This window comes from Brassica napus, chromosome C3 (genome assembly GCF_020379485.1).
Source record: "Brassica napus cultivar Da-Ae chromosome C3, Da-Ae, whole genome shotgun sequence".
Taxonomy (NCBI): Eukaryota; Viridiplantae; Streptophyta; class Magnoliopsida; order Brassicales; family Brassicaceae; genus Brassica; species Brassica napus.
In genome coordinates this window covers 8,704,878-8,729,165 of record NC_063446.1, presented here as the reverse complement: position 1 = coordinate 8,729,165, position 24,288 = coordinate 8,704,878, and the positions used below count along the sequence as shown (strand labels likewise).

The 24,288-nt window shown below is 33.7% G+C and overlaps 3 protein-coding genes and 1 pseudogene across 4 annotated transcripts; 1 reads left to right on the top strand and 3 right to left on the bottom strand.

Annotated features, from left to right (window-relative positions):
- Positions 1-743: 743 nt before the first annotated feature.
- Positions 744-2,292, bottom strand: LOC106387874 (putative F-box/FBD/LRR-repeat protein At5g56810). Its single transcript, XM_048752376.1, has one exon. The coding sequence runs from the start codon at positions 1,676-1,678 to the stop codon at positions 767-769; it is 912 nt and encodes a 303-aa protein (XP_048608333.1). The 5' UTR covers positions 1,679-2,292; the 3' UTR covers positions 744-766.
- Positions 2,293-2,409: 117 nt separating this feature from the next.
- On the bottom strand, positions 2,410-5,099 carry LOC106387110 (annotated as a pseudogene).
- Positions 5,100-10,067: 4,968 nt separating this feature from the next.
- LOC111213406 (BAG family molecular chaperone regulator 1-like) lies at positions 10,068-12,113 on the bottom strand. The gene is made up of 4 exons (XM_022715160.2): positions 11,405-12,113; positions 11,071-11,327; positions 10,842-10,988; positions 10,068-10,625 (listed from the first exon to the last, which is right to left on the bottom strand). The coding sequence occupies exons 1-4, from the start codon at positions 11,643-11,645 to the stop codon at positions 10,290-10,292; spliced, it is 981 nt and encodes a 326-aa protein (XP_022570881.1). The 5' UTR covers positions 11,646-12,113; the 3' UTR covers positions 10,068-10,289.
- A 6,509-nt stretch (positions 12,114-18,622) lies between these two features.
- On the top strand, positions 18,623-23,849 carry LOC106411578. 2 transcript variants are annotated; one of them, XM_013852365.2, is made up of 8 exons: positions 18,623-18,771; positions 19,542-19,650; positions 22,200-22,269; positions 22,392-22,627; positions 22,791-22,904; positions 22,994-23,042; positions 23,132-23,442; positions 23,612-23,849. In XM_013852365.2, exons 2-7 carry the CDS (start codon positions 19,558-19,560, stop codon positions 23,419-23,421), a joined length of 852 nt encoding a protein of 283 aa, XP_013707819.1. In that variant the 5' UTR covers positions 18,623-18,771; positions 19,542-19,557; the 3' UTR covers positions 23,422-23,442; positions 23,612-23,849. The 2 variants fall into 2 exon arrangements, with proteins under 2 accessions (XP_013707819.1, XP_013707818.1); XM_013852364.2 differs by having other exon boundaries at positions 23,132-23,446.
- The last annotated feature ends 439 nt before the right edge of the window (positions 23,850-24,288 follow it).

Below are 24,288 nucleotides of genomic sequence, written 5' to 3'. Positions count from 1 at the left end.
TACGATCTTTTTATTCAATAGGAAATGTCTTTCTTATTGTTGTTATGGTTCCTTTTATGTTCCATTTACTTTTGTGATCGGCTTCTAAAAACTGCATAATTTCGGTTATGGCAAAAATAATAAATATGGTTACGTTAAAAAAAAAAAAAAAAAAAATATTATAATCCCAACAAACCTCTATGACGTTAAAGTCACATCAGTTACATTTACTTTAATGCATCAAATCAATTTAAAAGGACTTAAAGATTTAAAATCCAAAATGTATTTCTTGAAACAAATTTTAAAATTGGATTCACATCATCAAATTGTAGTTGTGAGTGAGAGCTAAAACAAAGATTCTAAGAAGAACGTCGTCGAGTTACAAGCAGACATGAAGTTGAAGCCTTAGGCATAGATTTCAACTCCTTGATCTTCAGTCGCTCTTTCTTTTTCCTGCATGAAGATACATAGATCGTAGCGGTTTTTAAACAACGAGCGTTCTGCAGGATGTAACGAACGACTTCTTTCTCTTCTATTGTTCCTCTGTAGCATCTCCACTTAAAAGTTTGTAGATGGAATGACAAGCATTCAGGAACCGAACTCGGATTACAGACTGAAGGTGGTGGATCATCGAACTTTTTAAAATAAGCCAACTGACATGGATCTGTCCATGCAGGCCCCATTAGCAACTCATGTATCTCCTGAAGCTTAAAAACTCGTAGTTTAGGGGAATGTTTGAGCAAATGCAATAACAGATTACGCGAAATTTTGCCGTAAATACATAGTTCTAGACGAAGAAGCCGCTGAGAAATTTTATCGGCAAGAAGCAGAACCTGCACGTCAGAAACATTACAAGAATTACGAAAAATAATGAAAAGAGTGATAGTTTTTTCAAATAAGACAAGACCAGGATTACCTCATTAGCATATAAATGTATCGAAAGAAACTCGACCGAAGTAAGAATTCGGAGAAAATCACTAGTTTGAGAAGGATCAACTTCAAGGGTAGCCTCCACCAAATTAGGCATATCCTTTGTAAATATGAGACGACCAGTGATGTTTTTGATCTTTAAGTACTTCAAACAAGGAGTGCTTATCTCGAGTCTCTTTTGAGGAGGGGGCAGAAAAATAGTTTTGGGTGAGCAAGTTCTAACTGTATCGAAGAAGACATCTTCAAGAAGAGGACAGGCCGATATTAGCCTGCAGAAATATTGTTCGTCACAGAAACTCACACTTCTGAGGTGCAAACCTTTCAGGGACCGGAAACAAACCGATGGTTTACCTGCTGAAAAGTATCTTCGTGGTGGTGAATCATCAAATACAAGATACCGGATCATGTGGAGTTTCAGGACGACCAGTTTTTGGAAGACTGTTTCAGGCAAACTACTGAGTATAAGTGGAACAGATTGTAACTGTAGTTTGATAGTTAGGGCTTTGAGAACAGGAGCTTCATGTAGTTGCAACGACCTGCGGCAAAACTCGACAAATCCTTGGGAAGTCATGGTCGGACAAGATTTTTCAACGTATTTAAGTACAGGCATCATCTTCCACAGAGATTCCCATCGTTTAGAGAGTAAGCTTGTATTCATTGCCTCGCTTATTGAGACTAATGAGAGAATTTGAATGAGCAAATCGTCTGGTAAATTACTGATCATATCCGAGAACGTAACATCTTCTGTTCCTAGTTTTACAGCTGACATTTCTGCCCCCGAAAAAAAGCTCTGAAACTAGACTAGAGATTGAAAAGAGAAAGATTGTATAGGTAATGAAGGAGAGCTAAAACCCTAATACACTTTGTGAAGCAGATAAAACTTAACAAACATAATTAGGCTTAGTACTTTTGTTTAATATATGGGCTTGAAAGCCTGGAAACTAATATATTAACCCCAATGTACTATTTTAGTAGCATGCACTAAAATAAAAACTACATATTTTTATCACTACTTACACAATAGATCAGAAGAATGCACGATCACAATATTTTTAGGTATATAAATATAACAAAAATTCAAATCAAATATTTACATTTTCATTAAATTAATTTTTGGAAAAATCAACTCTGCAGTATAAAAACACGGATGAGAACTTTTGTTATTTATAAATACAAATATTTAAAATTTTAACCGTACAAAACCCGGTAAAAGACAACCTTATAATTTTCTCCTACTTGTGTGTAAGATGTTCAGAGCAGTGGTATTGCCGTCTTAAAAAAAACTAGAAAGCTATAATAACTTCTGTTATTTTCTAAGGAATCTTATTATAGGAAAAGACTAATCTGTTTTCTTTTGGCAACAAAAAATACACTTTTTTCTCTAATGCCAATATAATATACCTTTATATATATATATATATATATATTATATACCTTTATATATATATATATTATACATATACCTTTTTACTTAGATAAGTATGATAATCCTGATGAAAAGTCAATTTTAAAATTCAAAATGTATTTCCCGGAAATAAATTTATATTATTCGATTACAAGCTGACATGAGGCCGAAGCTTTGGACATAGATGTCAAATCCTTCATTATAATCTGACCATTATCCATGCACGTTGTATGTAATCTGATCGTAGAAGTCTTTAAACGATGAGCGTTTTTCAGAATGTAAGCTGCGGCTTCTCTCTCATCTAGTGTTCCTGCATACCCTCTCCACTGAATACTCTCGAGATGGAAGCTCAAGCATTTAGGAACAGAGCTCGGTTCCGAGCCTAAACAGTACAGTTGATCCTCGGTATCTTCAGGATATGTCTAGGAAACATAAAAGGCATTCATTAGAACAATTTAAAATTCTTGAAACTGATGACAAAGGCGGGACAAAAGTGAACTTAGGTGGCCAAGATTGAGAGATTGTAAATTAGGAAAATATTTCAGCAAACTCAGAAGTAGATTAGAGCGAAAACTGTTGCAAACATTTAGTTCAAGATGAAGAAGCCGGTTGAAGATTAAACTATCCGTAAGATCAAGAACCTAGACACAAAAAGCAACGTTACTTAAATCTTGAAAGCAAATGATATCTTCAGAGAAAATGAAACCGAGATTGTGGGAAAATAAAGATTTAAAGGGTTTTACGATTGAAGGATATAAACATATCACAAGATGCTCAACTGAAGAAAGAACTCTTAGAAGCTTTTCATTTTTGGACATATCAACTGATACATCTGCCTCAACTAATTTAGGCATATCCTCAAGAAAGTTATAATAACCTCTGCATTCAAAGATCTTTAAGTATTTCAAACAAGGAGTGCTTATCTCAAGTCTTGGTTCATCGGAACCATAAGTGGCACATTCTTTAGTAATGGATAATCTCTGTAGAGAAGGGACTGACATGCTGAACAAAAAACGGTCACGATTGGAAAGTATTTGGAGGAAGAGTATCTTCAAGAACCGGACAAGCCGATAAAAGTCTTGTGAAAGATTCTTCGCATCGGAAATTCACACAAATGAGCTGCAAAATTTTCAGGGAAGGGAAACAAACAGGAGAATCAACAACGTCCAGGACAATTCTACCTTGAAGTTTCAAGACAAGGAGTGTTTTGAAGACATTGAGGTTATTTGGGAATGTGATACGAGTGTAATAACTATAAAAATAATTCAAATTGATTGTCATCTTTAGGAGATTGGAGCGGATGTTTGTTAATAAGAGAGTATCTATGGAATCGGTGTACTTCCCAAGTTTGAGATTTAGGGTTTTGAGAGCTTCTTGTAAAGGCAAGGACACACCACAAAATAGGTCAAATCCAAGGGGACCAATGTAAGGACATGTTTCGTCATACACAAGCGTTGGCCCATATATTTCCATCGTTTAGACAATAAGCTTGTGGACATTGCAGTTCTTACCGGAGCCAGTGAGAGGATTCGTAAGAGCAAATCGTCAGGTAGGTGACTCATCCTATCTGGATATAACCTCTTCACTTCCCAATCTCGCAGCTTTCATCTCCCAGTCGTTTAAGATCTAAAGGAGTAACCTAACTTTTGGACCGTCCAGAAAATAAGAGATTTGAAACCCTAATTTTTGTTAAGGTTTCCTCTCGCAAATTATCCTCTCTTTTTTCTTTTTGTCAACCAAGTTTTGTATTAAAGCCCATGAAGGAAACATTATACAAGCCCAATATTACAACAACTTGACACATCACATACACGTGTTAAACATTATCAAGATTTCACCGGAATTATCTGCCGGCGACACTTCGTTCTTCAGTTTCCAGCGACGCTTCATCTCGTACATAACTCGTTCCTTTTGTATGTGATCGCCGGAGTCAACAGCAAGATCTACAACACCCACCATAGCTTCAGTTACATAAGTAGGTATATGAAATCACATACACGATTAAAATAATTGGAAAGGCTTTGCTTGAGAGATATAATTTAAGTAAACAAGGTTTTGTTTAGTAAACCTGGTTTTGTTTAGCAAACTTGGTCGTTATAGTTTATTACATTGTGGAACCAGTTGAAATATTATCGACCATTTTGATCTTATGGAGCCAAGGAGGATAGGGAAAAATACAAGAAAGAGGATTTCCTTACGGAACCTTTGCCGTCTGACTATTATGTTCTGAAATGCTTGGATTCTGAGGAATCTCTTAGCTAGAAAGAATGGTTCAGGTCCTTACGGAAATAGATGAAACAAGGGTTCTCTTCAATCTAATACCACACACCAAGCCATTGATATGACAAACTGCTTCTCTTTTTCTTTGCTTTTGTTCTTTAGCTCACTGCATCAAACCCAATTATCTACTTTTTGTTACTTCTTTCGCCATTTGCTTTAAACTTATCATGATGTAGGTCATGATCTGCCTAATGTCTCACAAATTTGGTTTCCACTACTGACTGAATGAGTTTATTAACGTAAATTTATGTGTCCTCGGATTGTTATTTTTCATCTCCCCTTCTTGTGTGTTAGGATAATGCTTAGGGTTAGACGATCGGTCTTCATATGTTATAGAAATATTAAACTTTATCAACATTTTTAATTGTTATCACCGGTCCAAACATTTGGTATATTTACTAAGTTTGATCGTCTGATGTTCTTGCCATTATTTCAAACTTTCTTGCTATACAATAAAATCCGTTACTTTATGAGTGTTTAGACATTACATTCTCTCTCTTTTTTTGCACACAGTAACACAATATCTCAACGTAAGTTCGTAAAATACCTGAGAAAATGCTTTCCCATTAGTATCCATGGTCTAATTCCAAAAACCCAGCTTGGTGAGTCCTCGTGAAGTTAGTTGATCAATTAATCAGTTGTTTAAGTTATAGATTCATGCTTCTCCAAAATTTATTAGTTTGGGGACAAAATAGAAAGGTTACCTTTGTTAAACTAAAAAAGGGTAGAGATTATAGATCTGATAAGTTTAGCTATTACTGGTACTTTTCTTTACTTCGTAAATGCCAATATTTCTAAAGAACAAGTTAGGTCGTTCCGGCAACATTTTACATTCACTTCACAGTCTGGACGTGAAAAATGATCATTTCATACCCAACATATCATAATATGTTCAATTCATACCCGATTTATATAGCAGTGCCAAAACATACCTGAACTTATATGGTCGTGCCAAAACATACACGACTTATATTTTTTTGGCGACATCATACATCAGTCGCCACATCAGCTACCACATCATCCACGCGAAAAAATTAATAAATTAATTAATTTTTGTTAATTTTACTAAATAATAAAAATTTATAAAATTTTACATTTTCTATAAATTTATTTTTATAAAAACACTATTTAGTTTTTTCAAAAAAAATTAGTACACATGGCATCTTCGTCAGCAAAATTAGCTGACTTAGCATCCACGCGAAAAAAGTGGATGATGTGGCAGCTGATATGGTGACTGGTTTATTTCGCCAAAAAATTATTAGTCGGGTATGTTTTGGGAAAACTATATAAGTTCAGGTATGTTTTGGCACGGCCATATAAGTTGGGTATGAATTGAACATACCATAATATGTTGGGTATGAAATGATCGTTTTCCCCGGTCTGGGCACTACCGGAATAAAATATTGTACGGATCAGCCATATAACTTCACTGACCTCGTTGTTTCCCTTCATTAATGATAAGGTGAGTGTTTAATATAAAAAAGTACACAAAATGTGTCTCAGTTTAGGTAGGCTTGTTAAAGCTGTAATTAACTTAGAGTATGATTATCGGTGAAACTTGTTTTGGGTTTCTTAATTTTTTTTTTTTTGTTTTGTCTGATTTAGAATATAAAAAATAAAAAATAAAAAGGGAACCAATTGCAGGTCACCACGTGTTAGTGGGGCTCGCAAACAATACAAGAAATTGCTCAAAGTCGACCCTTATCTCGTGACTTCTGCAACCGATTTTTCAAAAACACGCGGGACCCATGCCTTTAAATCCTCATTAGTATACTGCGAAAATCATAGCCTTACGGGCTTGTTCACAAACTCTATAGCATATTACATATATATAGTTAGTGGGTGGAATTGGAGTTTTATTGGCCTGCCAAAAAAGAGTCCTTCCGATATAAGCTAGACTTAGTTGTGTTCCATAACCTTTGCTGTAGACTTAATAGAAATAAGAGTAAATAATATAGCAGCTCAAAGTTAATATAACATATAAGGATCTAACATAATTAAGATTTTTATCCTCCTATCCTAGTATTCAAAAAGTATGACAAAAGAGTTTCATCATTTCATGCTACTCTTTAAATATTTGTAGCATGAATGATTTGAAGTCGTTTAGACGGCGATTAAACCCACACATCAACTAACTTAACCTTGATTATATATATTTTTATAAAAATGTTCAAATAGCATTCCACGATTGTTCCATTCATATGGAAGGGACATCCTACTAAACAGAATACACATAGACAGTCGATGAGTATATTTTATCATTATATAATTTGGAATTTTCAAATAGCATTATCTAAACAAATATTTTCATTGTCATTGGTAAAATTATCTACTCACGATGCTATTCTTTTTTGCCGTTGTAGCAAATGGTGCCAATTATTTTTATTTGATTACTTTCCTTTTACTGATAGTTATACCTTTCAATAATGTTGTTAAAATCCATATTTATCAAAAACATTCTCCTAAATCTAAAAGTTTTTTTAAATTACGGACAAACATCTTTTCCGGCGACATTTCCTTCGTATTTTACAATAATTTTTTTTTGAGAATTGGTCACATTACAATAGTTTGTGATGATTTTTTCAATGAAACTAAAGAAAAGGTTGATGACAAGCTTTTGAGACCCCAGTACATGTGGGGAAGACGCATGATCATGTTTTACTGTAATGTATTGTATTGACATCTTTGGATGTAATTACAACAATATTTGTCACACTACTTTTCAAAGCATTATATTGATCAATGAAATGCGTTTTTATCTGTTTGTTTCGTTTTGTTTGTCAATTTCTATTGGATACACTCTTTGATATTGCGGTATTCACGTGATTATTGTATATCGATTAATCTGAAATCTGATATAGTTATTGAAGAAAAAACAAACAAAAAAAGCCTTCACTACTGATTGCGATGCTTTCTTTGATATTTGCTTCTAACTACTTACTTGTTCTGTCCTCTTCTACCGACAGTCGACAATTTATTTTAGCCCCTATCGATTTTCTTAGTGAGTTAGCATTTTCGTTTGATGATTACATGTTTGGTCCACACCTCACAGCACAATCCTCCTAGTTGGTCGATTCTCTCGTGGAGACATCACAACCACTGAAGTTATATATATAATATTATGTTTCATGTCATTCTAATATTATATTTAACTTGGTCCCACTCCCATCCATGATGATTCCGCTTACTGCTTTGAGTCGCGAAGTTTGAGTTATTCTTTATTATTGTAGAATATATGGTGTTTTCTAATAAGTCACGAATGTTTCATCTGTAGTAGCTTCACAATGATTACTAATCTCTCACTTTTCATCTTTTTACATCGATTATTTGTCATCTATCATAATTGTATATATAATATGATCATATGAATCAAGCAAATCATGATTTGGATATGATTGTCGGTATATAGACGCCTGCTCTTTATTAGTTTAATCAGGAGAGTGAAGCTGTACTTTATGTCAACTAGCTAGATTGCATGATTATTTTTCCACATGATCATGTATGATTGACTTCATACAAAACTCAGTTATTAAAACTCACATAATCATACAACTTGGTGCTCACTTCTTAATGTTCTCCAATATAGTTTTATTTAGAAGTGATTAATTCAAACAAAACTAATATTGTTGATCCAAAATCCATGCAATATCGATTACATAAGGACTCAGATGCTCATATGTTCCACAAAGTATTCAAACTTATATTGGAGGCAACACTTCTTTTTCATTCATCCTCGTCAAAATCTTCGATTTAGATCATTTCCAATCCCTCCAATTTTTGACTTTAAAATTAAGTAAATGGAATATAGAGCAGAAAATGCTTCAAATCTACTATATTTCTCATTTAATAATGGAGTTAAAAATGAATTTACTACATAAATAGAATAATTTCTTTTTTTTGTTTGTGCATTACTTCATTATAAAACAAAAATGGAGTGAGATTGTAACATTTTGACTTTATATTCTATTTTACTCTATTTTATAGAAAAAATAGAATTTTACATTAGAGATGGTCTTACTTCCGGTCCTTCCAATTGCATCCACTTCTTGGAAAAAATTTCTTCTTATTAAACTACACTGCTAAACACCAAGTTGGACCTCATACTATTTCTTGATCATGCCCAAAACTAAACATCTCTATTTCCTCAGTTTATGCTCTCTAGTCAGTCAAGTTACATTATTTTAAGGCCAAATCTCCAAATAACACATTTCTAAGTTTATATCACAAAAATAGCACTCAAAAACTAAAATGACCAAAATAGCACCTTTCTAAGTTTATCCTTTGAAAATTTTAATCTTTTTTATTTTTCAAAATTTGAAATCTTATCCCCAAAACCTCATTTCTCAACTCTAAACCCTAAACCCTAAACTCTAAACCCTAAACCCTAAACTCTAAACCCTAAACCCTAAACCATAAACCCTAAACTCTAAACCCTAAACCCTAAACTCTAAACCCTAAACCCTAAAATCTAAACCCTAAATCCTAAACCCTAAAATCTAAACCCTAAACCCTAAACCCTAAATCCTAAACCTCACTCTTTAACTCTAAACCCTAAGTTTGTGACTTTTGATAAAACATTAAGTGCTATTTTTGTGACTTTTGACCTTGAATGTTAGTTTGGGAACATAAACTTGATTTAGTGCTATTTTTGTCTTTTTCTCTTATTTTAACTTGAGCATCGATAGTTATATGTTTTAGTTGCTATTCATTTCGTTCATTTACTTTTAATTCAGGTGATTGCTTCTCGGGTAGTCACTAGTTTAGCCAATGAATGTTTTGTAAGAATAAAACCAAGTATGCACATCATTGTTGCAATGTCAAAAACAACTTTTACACACAGTTCTCATCTTAACCCATCTTATAATTAACCATTTACTTCGAATGAGTATTTGGCTCTACGTGGAAATCTCTGATTTGACCTTTTCACCTCGCTTTCGTTTATTAAAAAGGAAAAAACAAACAAATGGCCCACTTTGTATTATACTCCCTCTCTCTCTCCCCAAAATTAAGATTTTGTAGAGTACACACGCTTATTAAAAATTTAATAAATATTTATAATTTAATTTATTTTTTACTTTATTATACACTCTCTAATAACTTTCCACCAATGAAATTTAATCAATTCAAATATTCTCAATTAATGTTCCTTAAAAGTATAAAAAAGTACCTTAACAATATAGAAAATCTATCTTTAGAACAAAAAAAATCTAAAAATTAAAGCGGAGGTAGTGTGATTTTGCCTCGTTCCAAAAGAAAAGTAAAAGTTGTCCTTATTGACAAAAAGATGAAAGAAGATTTTCACTTATTTTTTTGTCCAGCCTCAAATGATAATAGGACTTAGAAGTTCGAAGACCCACTCATTCTCTACTTTTGAAATCCTTCGAAGTTGATAAAAAACAACCGACAGAGAGAGAAAGAACTCATCAAGTAGGTTTTCAGTCCCTTGCAACAAAAGTAACTGTAAGTGAAGAAGAATGAAAACACACATGATCAAATTATCTGTAGTAGCGTCTCTGTTTATTTCTTATAACGAACAACAACGCCCACAAAAATCTAAGCACATCAAAAGAATCATGATGATGATAAATAAGAAGAAGAACAAGTAGAAGATGAAAAAGGAAAAAGAAAACACCTCCACACAAGAATTAAGCATACAAGTAGAGAAAAAGGTCTCACCAAATTTGACTTTTTATTTTCAATCAAAGAATTCCCAATTGAACCTGAGTGGGATGGCATGATTATTTGCAGAGCTCAATGGAGTTGTCGTCGCGGTATGATGATCAAATGTTTCCCATTTAGTAGAAGAATCCATAAGATTTGGTCCTGCTCCTGGCTCCTCTTCAATCTCTTGCTTCCTCTGTTTGTAGTTTATAGGCATGTCCATAAGCGATTGTATCGGCTTCTGTTCTTGCCTATGTTCTTGAATCGTTGCAAGTCTCTGACGACTAGACTGTTTCTGCTGCCCATTAGCCATAGAGTTCTTCACCTTCAAAACATCAAGTGCTTCCACATAGTTCTGCACTCTCTTCACCTGTACATAGACAGAAAACAAACGTTACAACCAAATTAAGATTTATGTTAATCTTAATAGAAAAAAAAGTTTGACAATTTGGGGACAATGCAATGAATTTATAATATATATTTACAATTTGGAAGGTCAAGACGAATGTTTCATCTGGCTGTACCTAGAACCGGCCCTGCTAACCCAACAATGTTGCGAAAATCATCGGTCACTAGAGTTACATACCTGCATCTTTCTTTGTAACTTCACATCACCTTCAGCTACAATCCCATCCAGCTTGATCAACTCATTCATCAACAGCTCAATCACCGTTACAAGATCCTTCTCCGCAACTTTCCCTCCTTTTTTAATTACCATCTCAAACGCGGAAACCTACAAAACGCGAACCCCAAAAAACACTTTCAAAAACTCGTCCAAAAACTAAACAATCCAAGAAAAGTAAAAGAGCATTTACACGTCCTCCGAGTCTATCAACTTCGAGGCTAATATCGGAAATCGCTTTAGACGCCTTTTCGGTTTTGGCGATCTTCCTCATCTCCAAGAAACGTTTCTCTTGGCTAATCGGGTCTTCGATAAGCACCATCTTGGATTTATCTTTCACTCCCGAAACGTCGAGAAAGGCCTTTGAGTCTCTTTCTTTGTCTTTGTACATTAGCTTTTGGTCTTGATGGTGTATACCCGTTGGTCCACTCAACATCTTCTTTAGCTCCCCTGCATCAATAAACAAACACAAATATGATTACATACAATCATTAATCTCTTAAAAAGGGTTATGTAAAGAGACTAACCAAATGAAGCATGAGGACTAATACTGATCTCATGGTAGACCGAACCGTACTTGACTCTGACTCTAACCATCGGCGGCGGTTTAGCTCCGACAGGATCCGAATCCGGGTTACGTTTCTGAACCAACATTCCTCCTGGTCTCATCTCCCAATCATGACCGCCTGACTCCCTGCCGCCACCGCCGGCGCCGGAGACTCTGCCACCGTTCGTCGCCGGGAGATTTGTCGGTTTGTTTCTCATCATTTTTGCTGCTATCTCTTTCTCTTAATCACAAAGGCAAAAGAAGAAAAGAACGGATCTGAAGATCTCTCTTAAGTATCAGAAACAAGACAAAGGCATTGGAGACAGAACAAGAAGAGGAATGTTAGACGAACTCAGGGACTTGGACATCATCAACATGACTCCATACCCATTACGCCACGTGTACCAAAAGGATCAAACTAGTGACCTTTCTGATCCACAAACTCCAACCAAACTCTCTCTCTTCAACTTCTTGTTGTTGTTTGACTTCACAGATCTCCTCTGTCCGGGAAGACAATCTAGAGTTAAGATGTAGTTTAGTTTTCCCGAGAAAATCTCAGATTCTCTGTTCGAGTTTGTAGTCTCAGAGAACCAGTTGGGGAAAAAAAGGAAATATTAATTATTTATAAAAGAAAAGAGAATAATAACGAGTGGCCAGCTAATATGTCATCTCTCTTGGTGCCGCCTGTGACTTATATGTCACACATATACATATACTTAATTGTGTCTATATATTTTTTGTTTTGTCTTTGACCTTTCCTTTATTTCCAATATTTTCGAGAGTGCCAAATTAATGTCTCGAAAATTTACAATAAGTCAAGATTATGTTACTGATGAGGCTTAAACCTCTACTTTCTTTGGGTCAGTATCTTGTTCGTATGGTGGTAGGTGCGAGAGGATATACCCACATATATTTTCTAAGCGCCAAGACTATTATTATCTATCTTATTAAATCATAAACACTATACAGAGAAAATTTTATTTTATGTATAACTTATAATTTACGTCATTTAATTTTAATTGTTTTAAAATATTTTATGATAGTTAATTTGGTGATTACTTACATGGTAAACTATAACTGTTGCCATTAAATAAATTTTAAAAAATATTTTCTATTTTTATTATTACAAAAGGTTATATTTTTCATTTTTAGTGATTAATACAATTAAACTCATGCTTATTATTAAATATATAAATATTAATTCAATTTTAGTCTTATAAAAATACAAATTGAAATTATTATATTTTAAAACCCAAAATTTTAAATTAAAAACAAACATTTACTACCAAAAATTAAAATCACACCAATTTACAAATATAAAAGCAAATTAATTTTTTTAATTAAAACTAAATTAAATTAAAATACAATTGTATTGATGAAAATTTAGTTAAAACGTGTTTTTGTAAATGATAAAAGAATATGATGTTTTCCGTAAATTATTTTCATGATTATAATTATTTTAGTAGTTTAAAACTTCTTATGCATGACTTTATCTAAGTTACATCTCTATTTTATAAAAGTATAAAATGGCTTTAAATATTAAAACTGCAAACAAATGTATGATAATCAGTTAAAAATATTATAATTTTTATTTTATTTTAGAATAGTTTAAAGTCTTTAATTTGACTATTATCTTTCATAACCTTACCTCTAGCTTTAATGTTTGTATCCTTTTGTAGAACCAAATATGAGCACCAAAAGTATATGAGCACGAATTAATTTTCATAGATATGACAAAATTAAAATAATTGACTATTTAGAGCATCACCAGACCTGAGAAACTTAATTTAATGTTGAATTTGTTGGAAAAAATAACAGTCCGTCTAAAAATAGTTTCACCCCCACTTGATGAGTAAACAAAGAAAAATTTGTTTCTAATTATCGAGTATTAATAGAACTTTTTTTTTTTTGAAACACCTTGAGAATTACTAGAACATATTAATAAATATGTAAACAAATTTTTATCACCAACTCATCTTATACTGGGAAAATGTCATATACGAAGTAGTGCATGTAGACCAATATGGGATGAGTTCGTCTTCTCGTCTATGTGTGGTGGCTAATTAATAACATTTTGGGAAATTAATCTTTGGATCCAATCATTGACTCGTGAACTACTGTGCATTGGTCTTCACAATCACAAACATGTGGCTCTTTTCCTGTCGACACGTGTCCATGTTCGACGGCGAGTCATCTGGTATCTGAGTTTTAATTGTGCTTATGTCCCGGTTATGTAACCAAATGAAATCAGTTTAGGTCCTCGTTTTTTCCCTATTAATTTCTATTTTTAAATTACTAACAAATCTACTTGTGTCATCTTTTCTTACACGCTAATCATATTTTAATTTGGTCGTTAACTTTAGGAAAAAAATCTATTTGCATTGTATATTATCTAGCTGTTATTGTTTGACTAATTCAGTAAATAAACATGTTTTCTTTTTAGTGCAAAATAAGCATGTCTTTTGACAAAGAGTTATTCTTAATGCTGCCATAAATAAAACAATAATAAAGAAACAAAGGGTTATACATAATATTGCATACGCTAAAACTGGATTCATAACTATATTAATTTCATCTTCTTAACATTTGTGTAAAAATCCCCGTGCCACCATTCTAAAATCTAAGTTTTGTATGTTACATCCTAATCTACAAACCATTGTTTTGTAGTATGTGAAATGACTATCTTTCTAGGACCAAATTAACTACAAGATGTTAGTTATTTACCCAATTATATGATCAGTAGAATCAATCTTTCCTCACATTATGATTAGGTTCTAGCGGTCTCTTTCAATATGGAATTCATGATTCTACTTTTAGCTGTCCCGGCTTCCCCATTGTGAATCTCCTTTATTTGGATATGGTGCTACTTGCTTTTTCCGATAAATACTCTAGACCAGATTTCATGGTTCCAACTCTCCTTCATCACCAAGGAGTTTTCACGGAGGATCAACCAGTATCTCTCTCTCCAGCGATTTTAGCATCAGCAGAGACAGTCACCAACCGCTCTCAAACCCATCTTTTGAGTAGTACATGTGACTTCATTGTCATATCCATTTTTACGGATCTTTTATTTTCTTTGCCATATCTATTTTTCGTTATATTTTGATTGTCCTTTTGTATTGTTTCGACGATGAGCGTTTCTCCCACTGTTATCATCTAAACTCTTTGAGTCTTTAATTTGGTATAACATTTTGGTGTTTAAAAAAAAGACTCCCGTCAAAGCTCATTTTGGTTCATCCTCACTTTGTTCCGGTCTGTGAAATTTTACCGGTTAATAAGATATAATGTATTTGTCGAAAGAAGCACAAAATAATTTATCTGATACTGTTCACCGATTATCTGGCGTCTACCAATATCTACGCCTCTGGTATGTGCAAGTCTTACATGATTACACCTATAGATAAAATTTCCATTCTCAAGTGCAAGTTTGACATATGGTTTTGTTCTCAAAAAAAATAAAATTGTAAGTTCTCCAAAAAAAAGTAACATATTGTCTTTAAGTTTATGATCCGTCCGAATCGAATCAAAACTCGATGCGTCCACAAGTACTTGGTACAGCAGCTGTGGTTTAAGATTGACTCATAATAATGGCATTTTATCAAACCCATTCTTGAGTACCAAGCTGATCTCATGCTTTGTCTCCGATACGAATGTTCGAGTCATGTGCATATTTTTGTTTGCACGGGCCATTTTATCTAACAATTTAAACTTACAATGTAAATAAAATTCATAACTACAGTCTACAAGCTATGCAAAGAAAATGACGATGTGCATGGTTGTATTTTTAGACCACAAAAAATTATAGCAAAAGTAAAAATATATGCTTTATCAGACAAAAAGCTATGATTTATATATACATTTTGTAAAGAAGATTTGACATTAATAAGAGGTAAATAATGTGATACACAAGTATTACAAAATAAAATCAGAATATCGCTTTTTGACTGTACTTTTTATCCTGTCTCTCGAGTCGTCAGACTGATTATGAACGTGCAGTCACCGACACTTGCGGCACGTGCAAACTCACACGCACACAAGTTCCGAGTGGTTTGTTCCTCTGCTTCGCGTTGTTTTTATGCTGACGGTGCGCCCTGATTTCACTTTGGCCGACGCTGAATATGGCCGGTGCTTGGATTTACTCAACTCTTTCTTAAGTTTATGTTCTTAACTACTCATTACCTAACCGACCCTTTATTTTATCGATTAGTTATTGAATTAATAGTATTAGCAACATTTTAATATTCATTGGAATCTTTTACTTTTCTCACAATGTATGCAGATTCTTCTTAATTTTTTGTCATTGTATAAACAAAACGCAGTTGAGTATATACATTTTACCAACTAATTTTTTTATTATTAAGTAATGGTTAAATCCGAATCTATTAAAGACAAATACATAACCCGCGGATAATCAAATGGATCGAAAAGTAGTAGTCCATACCAAAAAAATGTAACTTAATTTTATATGACTGATGAATCAAACCTGAATTGTGGTGACATTTCAAATCATTTTCATTACCATTTGACTATGAGCTCACGATCTAATTATTATTATATACAATACTAGGAATTATATCTTAATATGTTTGTTAAATATATTTAGTACATGGGTTTTCTAGTAAGCCTGGTTCGTTTTCATTTACAGTTTGATCAGTTATATATATATATATATATATATATATATATATAGGGGTCAAACTTTCAAATGCGTGTATAATGTGTGTTGTGTTTCACAATACAACGAATTAGATTTTTGGCCCTTTTAAATTAATTAAGCCATATCGTATTGGACTAACCAAGTAACGAATCTGCCGGTCATAATCTATTTGGTTAGACTTAGTTTTCACTCAACAAACCTAAGAGCCACTATACCAACAAAAAATTCTTGTAATGTTAAATATATTTAGTTTAAATAAACCATTTAACATTATTTATATAATACACTTCATATTTATTGGCCCGACTCTACAAAAAAAAAGAACTCGATAAATGATCGCAGATATAAGAAGAATTTGTGGATAATATGATCATGATGTTAAAAGACATAAGACTTTTTCTAGCCAGTTGCATGATCTTTGATCATGATTCAAAGTATGTAACTTGTAAGCCATTATCAATCGTAAGCGTTCCGGAGTATTCATACGAAGACGAAATTCAGACGCTTTAAGAATTCGTACATACCCATACGTAAACCTTTTACATCTTTCGCACATTCCAGAAAATGATATATATGACCAAATTAAACTACTGGGTTTTCCAACATTTTATGACATGTTAGTCACCATATTTGAATCACCAATTAAATTTAATTAGGTCCAGACAATATTTTAAAAAAATATATATATTTCATTCATTTTGTTGATCTTTCCCTATACAATTCCCAGATACAATGAAAATGAGAAAAATAAGACATGAACAATATGCTTGAACCAAAAAAAAAAGCCGGCTAGAAGTGAATAAACTTGAACCAAGTATATAAAAAGGATTCGATAATAATATTGTTCTTTAATTTATATCTTTGTAGTATATGCTGCAATTGCATATTAAAAACATGATTTTAGTGTTTTGAGAAATATCTTTTAAAAAAAGTAAACCAAAACGAAAAAAATAAAATGTTTTCCAATTAGTACGTTGCTTGCCAATTTTGCTGGCTAGAAGTTGCTATAAACAATAAATATCTAACTGATAGACGCATATGCAATTTACAACTATTAAAATCACATATTAACAAGGGAAATATATATATATATATATATATATATATATATATATGTCAATCTATGCTACATGCATGACCACTAAATCAACATGAGGAAATGGAGGTAAAAGAGAGGCTATTATGGACAAAAGAGAGAAGCAAACGCAGAAGCGATTGGTACAAACCACTTATAACAACATCCCAAGGGCATAATTAACGGGAGGATTTAAGTGGGTTTCTTAGTGGTGGATCCCATTATTTTTGCAAAAATCGGTTTTTAGAAGTGTGAAATAAGGACAGATCGTGGAAAATTTTTTGTACTGTTCGAGGACCCCACCGACACGTGGCGACTCGCGATTGGTTCATTTTTTAATTTTTTTTTCAGACAAAAAAAAATAAAATAAAAATCCTAAGAAACCGGTTCACGGTTTCAGCGTTAATGATGAACTAAGTCTTAAACACAGCCATATAATAATGAAGGTGCAAGATGATCTTTGTTTCTTAGCTACAAAAGCTACTTAAATACACATACAAAACTGTGCAACCTACTTATCACACTCGACAATCTCATGTGACAATCATCGAATCTTCCAAAACATTCTTACAAAATCGACCTGTTTTATTTTGGCTTATACAAACATGTATCAAGATGTTCATGAAAACATTTAGTGATGTCTGCCAGAGTCCCACAAGAACTATGATATAGATGACACCATACACTACTCTAACATCAATCATTATGGCCAACGGTTCAAAGACATTGTTAATGGACGAGGGGTAGCATGATGTGTCCTGTCTGAGAAGAATCTCTGTCTAACATCGATATTAAGCCTACGTTTTTGGGTGGGTTTGGTTTGGCTAGTATGAATTATAACTAGCGTTTTGCAAAATAGGTCCCAAACAGAACCGGATTTGATTTAGGTTTGGTATAACTTTTTGTTTGGTTTAGTTCAATTTTGGTTAGGAAATAAATTATAATTACAATAATTAAATTGATTAATTTTAAATTAGTTATGTATATTTTTAGTATAGTTAATTCAAATATTTTAATATATTTACCCAAACTATTCATTTTAATGCATTTCGGTTAGTTGAATCTACTAAAGATAATTCAGTATAAAATTTATAGCCGCTCATGTTATTATAAATACAGTTTGAAGTCAAAATACTGAATTTGGTTTCGTTATTTTGTCAATCTAAAAATATATATTTCTGTTCCTGGTCATTTGAAACGAAGTACGCATTAAATAAAATGGAATACTCAAACACTATATTCACTGTAGAATATTAATCAAATGATTAAAAGTGTGACTCAACTCCTACTTACTAAACTAAAAAGGTCAAATACTGATGTTTGCTAAAAGTTAAAAACGAAATTTGATAGAACGATACAAAACTAAAAGGAAATGAACCTTTGAAAAAATAATAGCCCAATCGGCTTTATCCAGTACAAAGCCCAAAATATTATATTAATTAAAAAGCCCTCGTAAATGAAATAATATGCTGAAGTAATGGGCCGTAAAAGTAGGGCTCCACCGTGAAAGTAGTATAAATAATCGTGGCTCATACCCTTTCTTCCCTAAACCGCCGCCGTCATAACAACTGGTCATCTTGGTTTCAGATCTAAATCGCTGACGATCGTGGATCAGGTATTTTCTTCTGCATGTTTGTGTATTTTCGGTAGTACAGTAGTTTTAGTAAGTTCTATCTCCTCAAACTTTTCTGTCCTGTGTCAGACCCGATTTTCTTAGTTAGAGAGATTGCAAGTTGATTTTGTTTTCCTTAGATTTTGTTATTAAATGCTAACAAATTTTTTTTAAAACCCCAAATTATAAGATAAATTGTTAGTATATAACTTTGATTTGATACAAACTGATTATTATTAGTTTTATTTTGATCAGTTTGCATTTGAACAAAGTTTTATACTGATAATTTGATTTTATAAATGGGTTGAAACTTTTACATAAGTGTTGATTAATTCATGGACCACATTTTTTACACCTGTGTGAAATTTATTCATGGATGTGTGACCACAAATGTTATATTTATACTATAATAGATGAATTGATTAGTTTATAAGGATGGAGTGATTAGTTCGGAAGGGTATTCATCATAAAAAAACTCTTGTTTGTGTAAATGTGTAGGCTAAGTTTAACATTTTGGTCTTCAAAGTTTGAATCAAACTTCTGCTATTTTGACATATAGTCTATGCTTCAAATTTTTCGTCTTAATTCCTAGATTTTGGCACCCTTAAGTTTGAAGAAATAATAATTGAGATGTTAGTTGTTAGTACAATTTCCTCTCTACAACTCTTCAAAATGATTAGCCAAAGATATGGTTTCTTAAACATATCATTCTTACATGTTAGATCTTCTTTTCCCTTCTAAACTCAATTTGTGGAACAAATTTAACTGTGCAGTTCCTCAAATAAAGAAATGGCTCAACCAAGCTTACCTTTCAAAGTTGGTGAAATTGTTGAAGTAAGATCTTTTGAAGTGGGATATCGTGGAGCTTGGTTTCGATGCAAGGTAATGTAACTAGAAACTAATTCTTCAATGAATTAACTTAGTAATCTTTGGAAAAGTTACTTTCCAAAGATTACTAAACATATTTGAAGTCTGTGTGCTTTCAAAAACAACACTTAGATCAACTGCACTACCACTTGAAACTCAATCTATACTCAAGGTGAATAGCTGAATAGATGAGCCTATGAAAAAAAAGATGTGTTTTGCTACATGTAAAATCTCTAAGCTTCCTTTTCAAGCAAATATTAGAATCATGGCATCTTTCAAAAGACAATGTAACTAGAAACTAATTCTTCAATGAATTAACTTAGTAATCTTTGGAAAAGTTACTTTCCAAAGATTACTAAACATATTTGAAGTCTTTGTGCTTTCAAAAACAAGACATATCAACTGCACTACCACTTCTTGAAACTCAATCTATACTCAAGGTGAATAGCTGAATAGATGAGCCTATGAAAAAAAACGTGTTTTGCTACATGTAAAATCTCTAAGCTTCCTTTTCAAGCAAATATCATAATCATGGCATCTTTCAAAAGACATTCACATTACTAATTTAAGGCAAATTTGATGATATCCAATATTTGCGGTCTACTTCTAGTTCAATACAAAACCAGAGATTTTTTCTTAATCTCTTTCAAATGCACATATTGTTGGAACCTTTTGATAATTCATGCACCTTGTTCACCTTTGTAAATGCACATATATGTATAACTTCTTAAAGAAATTGTCAAATAAACATGTGTTCACCATGTGTTGTAGGTTTGTAGTCCTTGCATAACTAGAACATGGTATCCTCAACATGACAAACTCACCAACTCATCCTATATTAAATTTTGAATCCTAATTGTTGTCAACTGTGTTGATGGACTCAGATAAAAAGTCATTAGTCATCTGAACCTTTCCTAGGACCTTTAGACTTTTGTGCCCAAAAAGAACTAGATCTCCTAGTGAGACTGCTTTCTTGATCTCTAGGAGAGAGACTGCTCTTATAGGAAGAGCCTATGAGAGCTCTCAAAAAGCAAGACTACTCTCACGGGGAGAGATTGCTCCCACAGAGAGAAATTACTCTCACAAGGAGAGACTGCTTCTCAAAGAGAGAATCTGCTCTTCCAGTTCTAGAGAGTTCTGTGTTTAAAAAGGTGAGCGCCTTTTGCGCTAAAGGCGCTCCAAGGTTCATACCCAAACGCCTTGGTCCTCTAAGGCGAGGCTATGTTTTTGGCCCCCCATGGTTCAGACCCAAACGCCTTGGTCCTCCAAGGCGAAGCTATGTCCTAGAGGCGCTCGCCTTGGTGCACCTTTGGCCTTATTTTGAAGCGCCTTGGTTACACAAAAGTGTGCCTTACAGTTTCTATACAAAACATTTTTTAAACTGGGTTCATGGTCACGAACACAAACCCGTGACTGTAAAACAGTTTCATAGTATTCCAATTGGGTTTAGTTTTCTCAATGAGGCTTTAGGTGTCTCAGATGGGTTGTTGTTACTATTGAAGTATAGCTTATAACTTGAAATAATCAAACCTAGTTACAGTTTATAAGTTCTTCATGGGAAGATGTTTGATCCACAAGGCGAACACCTTAGTGCGCCATTGCGCAAGGTTCTAACCTTTTCGCCTTTGAGCACCATGTGCCTTTTAAAACCCAGAGAGGGATACTATGCTCTCTCGCAGACAAACTCTCAATCAGTGTTGTATTCATCCACTGTCGTCGCTTGGCAGACATCAAACATTTGCCTGCTTAATGATGCTGCAAGGTTGGCAAAGCCAGTCCATCAATTTTGTTCAAAACTTGTCCCAAGTTGTGGCTGTTATTGTTGTTGTAGCCATCACATCTAATGGAAGGCGGGATCATTCATACAGATAAAATTGAGGGACATTCTGTGTCTTTAGGTATCAAAATATTTAGCAGTGCGAACAAGCAAACTCAATTGATGTGTCGCCAAAAGATGAGAAGAGTTCAACGGGTTTCGTAGCAAGTTGCGACCCGTCTACAGACGCTACCTGAGAGTTGGCGTCTCTTAGTAAATTTCTTGTGGTATTGGACTCCAACGCCAGAGAGTTGCTTTAGGCGCCCATATCTCTGTTGACTTAACCAGAGTGTCTTCAACAATGCATATGTTTCTTCTCACCTTTCTGCAGCATTAATGCATCTGTTTTGACTCATGCAACTCACTACATGTTTGTTGCTGTTTCCAGACCTCATGATATACCATCTTTGATCATGATTCAGAATCACATATATCTCTGAAAAAACTAACTAGAGAAATCTTAGAGCTAAAACCGTGTGGAAGAAGCCAAAAGCCTTTATGTTCATTGTATACATTCACGAGTCAAAATCATATTAAAAAAACTCAGTGTTTGTGTACTGATGCATCATTCCAAATTATGACTCTCATATTAGAGATTAGGAAGATAAGCATGCATTAAGTCTAAATTAAGAATCTCACAACATCCATTTTTTATTTAGAACTAATCTTATCTTTCTGATGTTTGAGATGCTCTCTTATTATCAGGTATAAACATATGTTAACAACTTTGTTTTTAATGCTTCATTAGATATTAAACATATACACGAAGGAGGGGAAATTGTTCTACAGCTTGAAGTATCTTGATTACGATGGGGAAGGTGAGTTTTATCATCCTCTTTTGCATATATTTATTTTTGCTTAACTAATATCATATTACTTTCACAGTATTTTGTAAAGTCTATGCGTGAATAACCTTATGAAAATCTTATATTTGGTTCAGATATACATCACACACAAGTCTATCAACAGTTTGAAGATGGGGAGGAGTGGCTGATGGTTCGACCATCATATCCACCATGTTATCAGGAGCGGGAAGTCCGTAAAATCGAGGCTAACCAAGCACCTCTTGTTGTCGTTCATGGCTCTTGGCAAGTAGGAGACTTGGTTGATTGGGATAGAGATGGATGTTTCTGGTGTGCAACGGTCTTGACAGTGAAGAGAAACGAACCATTCCAGGTACATACAAACCAGATTGGTCTCGTGAAGTTGTTTGTTATAGTCATCTTGTCCATATTCTTCTTCTTGTCCCTTGGTCATTTGAGTTAAATCTAATAAATGATTTCCACAATTCTTTTTTTTTTGTTTTCTAAGTGGAACTGCCAATTATCTATTTTTGCAGATTGAGTTGTTTCCACCACCACTCGGTGAAGGAGAAACTTATAAAGCTTTGCGTAAGGACGTGCGTCCAACATTGGATTGGTCACCTGAAGATGGCTGGACACTGCCTTCTACGGTTAGTTTGCCTTATACGTGATTTATATTTGATTTCTTATGATTTTTGGTATCTTGCTCATTTTGTTTGATCACGTGGTGGTGTTGTAGGATGGACGAAAAAGTCAAAGTGTTAGGCTCGTGAAACGTGAGAAAGGAGGTTAGCTTTGCTACTTACAGGGACATCATTCTATTTTCCCATGTTTGCTTGGTTTTAAAATTCATCTGGTTTTGTTTCATTTTTTACAGTAGATCATGTACCTGGAAAGGAGAAAACAGAGAGAGCCAAGAAGCAGAAGACAGAGAGACACACGCAGCACAGGACTGAGAGAGACGCACAGCAGAAGACAGAGATGCAGCAAGAGAAAGGCAACGGAGAGATTCGACAAAATATCGATGAGTCGGATTCAATTGAAGCTGCAGTTTATGACTTGGAAGAGCTTATCGTTCGAATTGAGTGGATAAAAAATATGCTAAGTCCAGATGTTGGAGGAGGTTCAACGTGGAAATATCAAGACTACCGCCCATCTTCTAAGTGAATGTGAGAATTCATCATGGTGGTAGGTTTGTGATCTTTTTCACATCTCTCTATTTGACGTTTTCTTGTGTATACATGAACAAGATCTTTAGGGTTGTTCTTATGGGGATACTAAATAGGGAGAAATTGGAACTATATTGTGTTTGTATCTTTCACTTCTCTAATTGTATTTTGTTGAATTTTTTTTTCAGGTTTAGGAGGTGAAACTGCTGGTGTGCTGGTGAAATTTTGTTAAAAAAATTTCAAGTTCGATGGTGAAATGGGGAAGAGACGTAGAGTTTTGTGCAACACCAGAAAAGACATGATGATGTAGGTTGTGTATATGCCTTTCCAAGCGCCCAAAAAATATGCTAATGACCAATTTCATCTTTGTACACATGTTTTTACATTTGTATAAAGTTAATGAAGGGAATTTGTTTTGTTTTTTTAGTTCAAACATCAACTTGACAACTTTCATAAACCAATTCATGCTATCAAGATTACAACCTTATAAAGATTTTTAACTCCACATACAATTCCAAAATTTAGTAACACTTACGAACATTTAGAAAGATCCTACGCTATCTAATCGAGTCAACATTATATTTTTCACCACTATGAAAACAAATTCATCCCAAGATTCGGAATGAATTGTCTTTTTAACCACCTAATTCTACCATTAAAAAACAGATAACAAACACATGTCAATAACATTCAAGACTCTTATAATGAGAATTCCATTGAAGAACATAGCATCATGGTACCAAGGATCATACAATTAGGCACATCCAGTAGCAGCATCGCCCATAAGACGCATCTTCTCACTTAGTAAGACTGGAAGCTATGAACAGCGATTTTGAAACTATGAAGGCGGGTTGAGGCAATGGCT

What these genes read in the sequence shown, in the direction of transcription:
- LOC106387874 (XM_048752376.1), bottom strand. Translation starts at nt 1,678, where the DNA reads ATGTCAGCTGTAAAACTAGGAACAGAAGATGTTACGTTCTCGGATATG.
- LOC106411578 (XM_013852365.2), top strand. Translation starts at nt 19,558, where the DNA reads ATGGCTCAACCAAGCTTACCTTTCAAAGTTGGTGAAATTGTTGAAGTA. An exon ending in GAGCTTGGTTTCGATGCAAG is followed by an intron (nt 19,651 to 22,199) that starts GTAATGTAACTA and finishes ATGCTTCATTAG; the next exon opens with ATATTAAACATATACACGAA. An exon ending in CGTGAAACGTGAGAAAGGAG is followed by an intron (nt 23,043 to 23,131) that starts GTTAGCTTTGCT and finishes CATTTTTTACAG; the next exon opens with TAGATCATGTACCTGGAAAG.
- LOC111213406 (XM_022715160.2), bottom strand. Translation starts at nt 11,645, where the DNA reads ATGATGAGAAACAAACCGACAAATCTCCCGGCGACGAACGGTGGCAGA. An exon ending in TAGTCCTCATGCTTCATTTG is followed by an intron (nt 11,328 to 11,404) that starts GTTAGTCTCTTT and finishes TTATTGATGCAG; the next exon opens with GGGAGCTAAAGAAGATGTTG. An exon ending in AGTTACAAAGAAAGATGCAG is followed by an intron (nt 10,626 to 10,841) that starts GTATGTAACTCT and finishes GTCTATGTACAG; the next exon opens with GTGAAGAGAGTGCAGAACTA.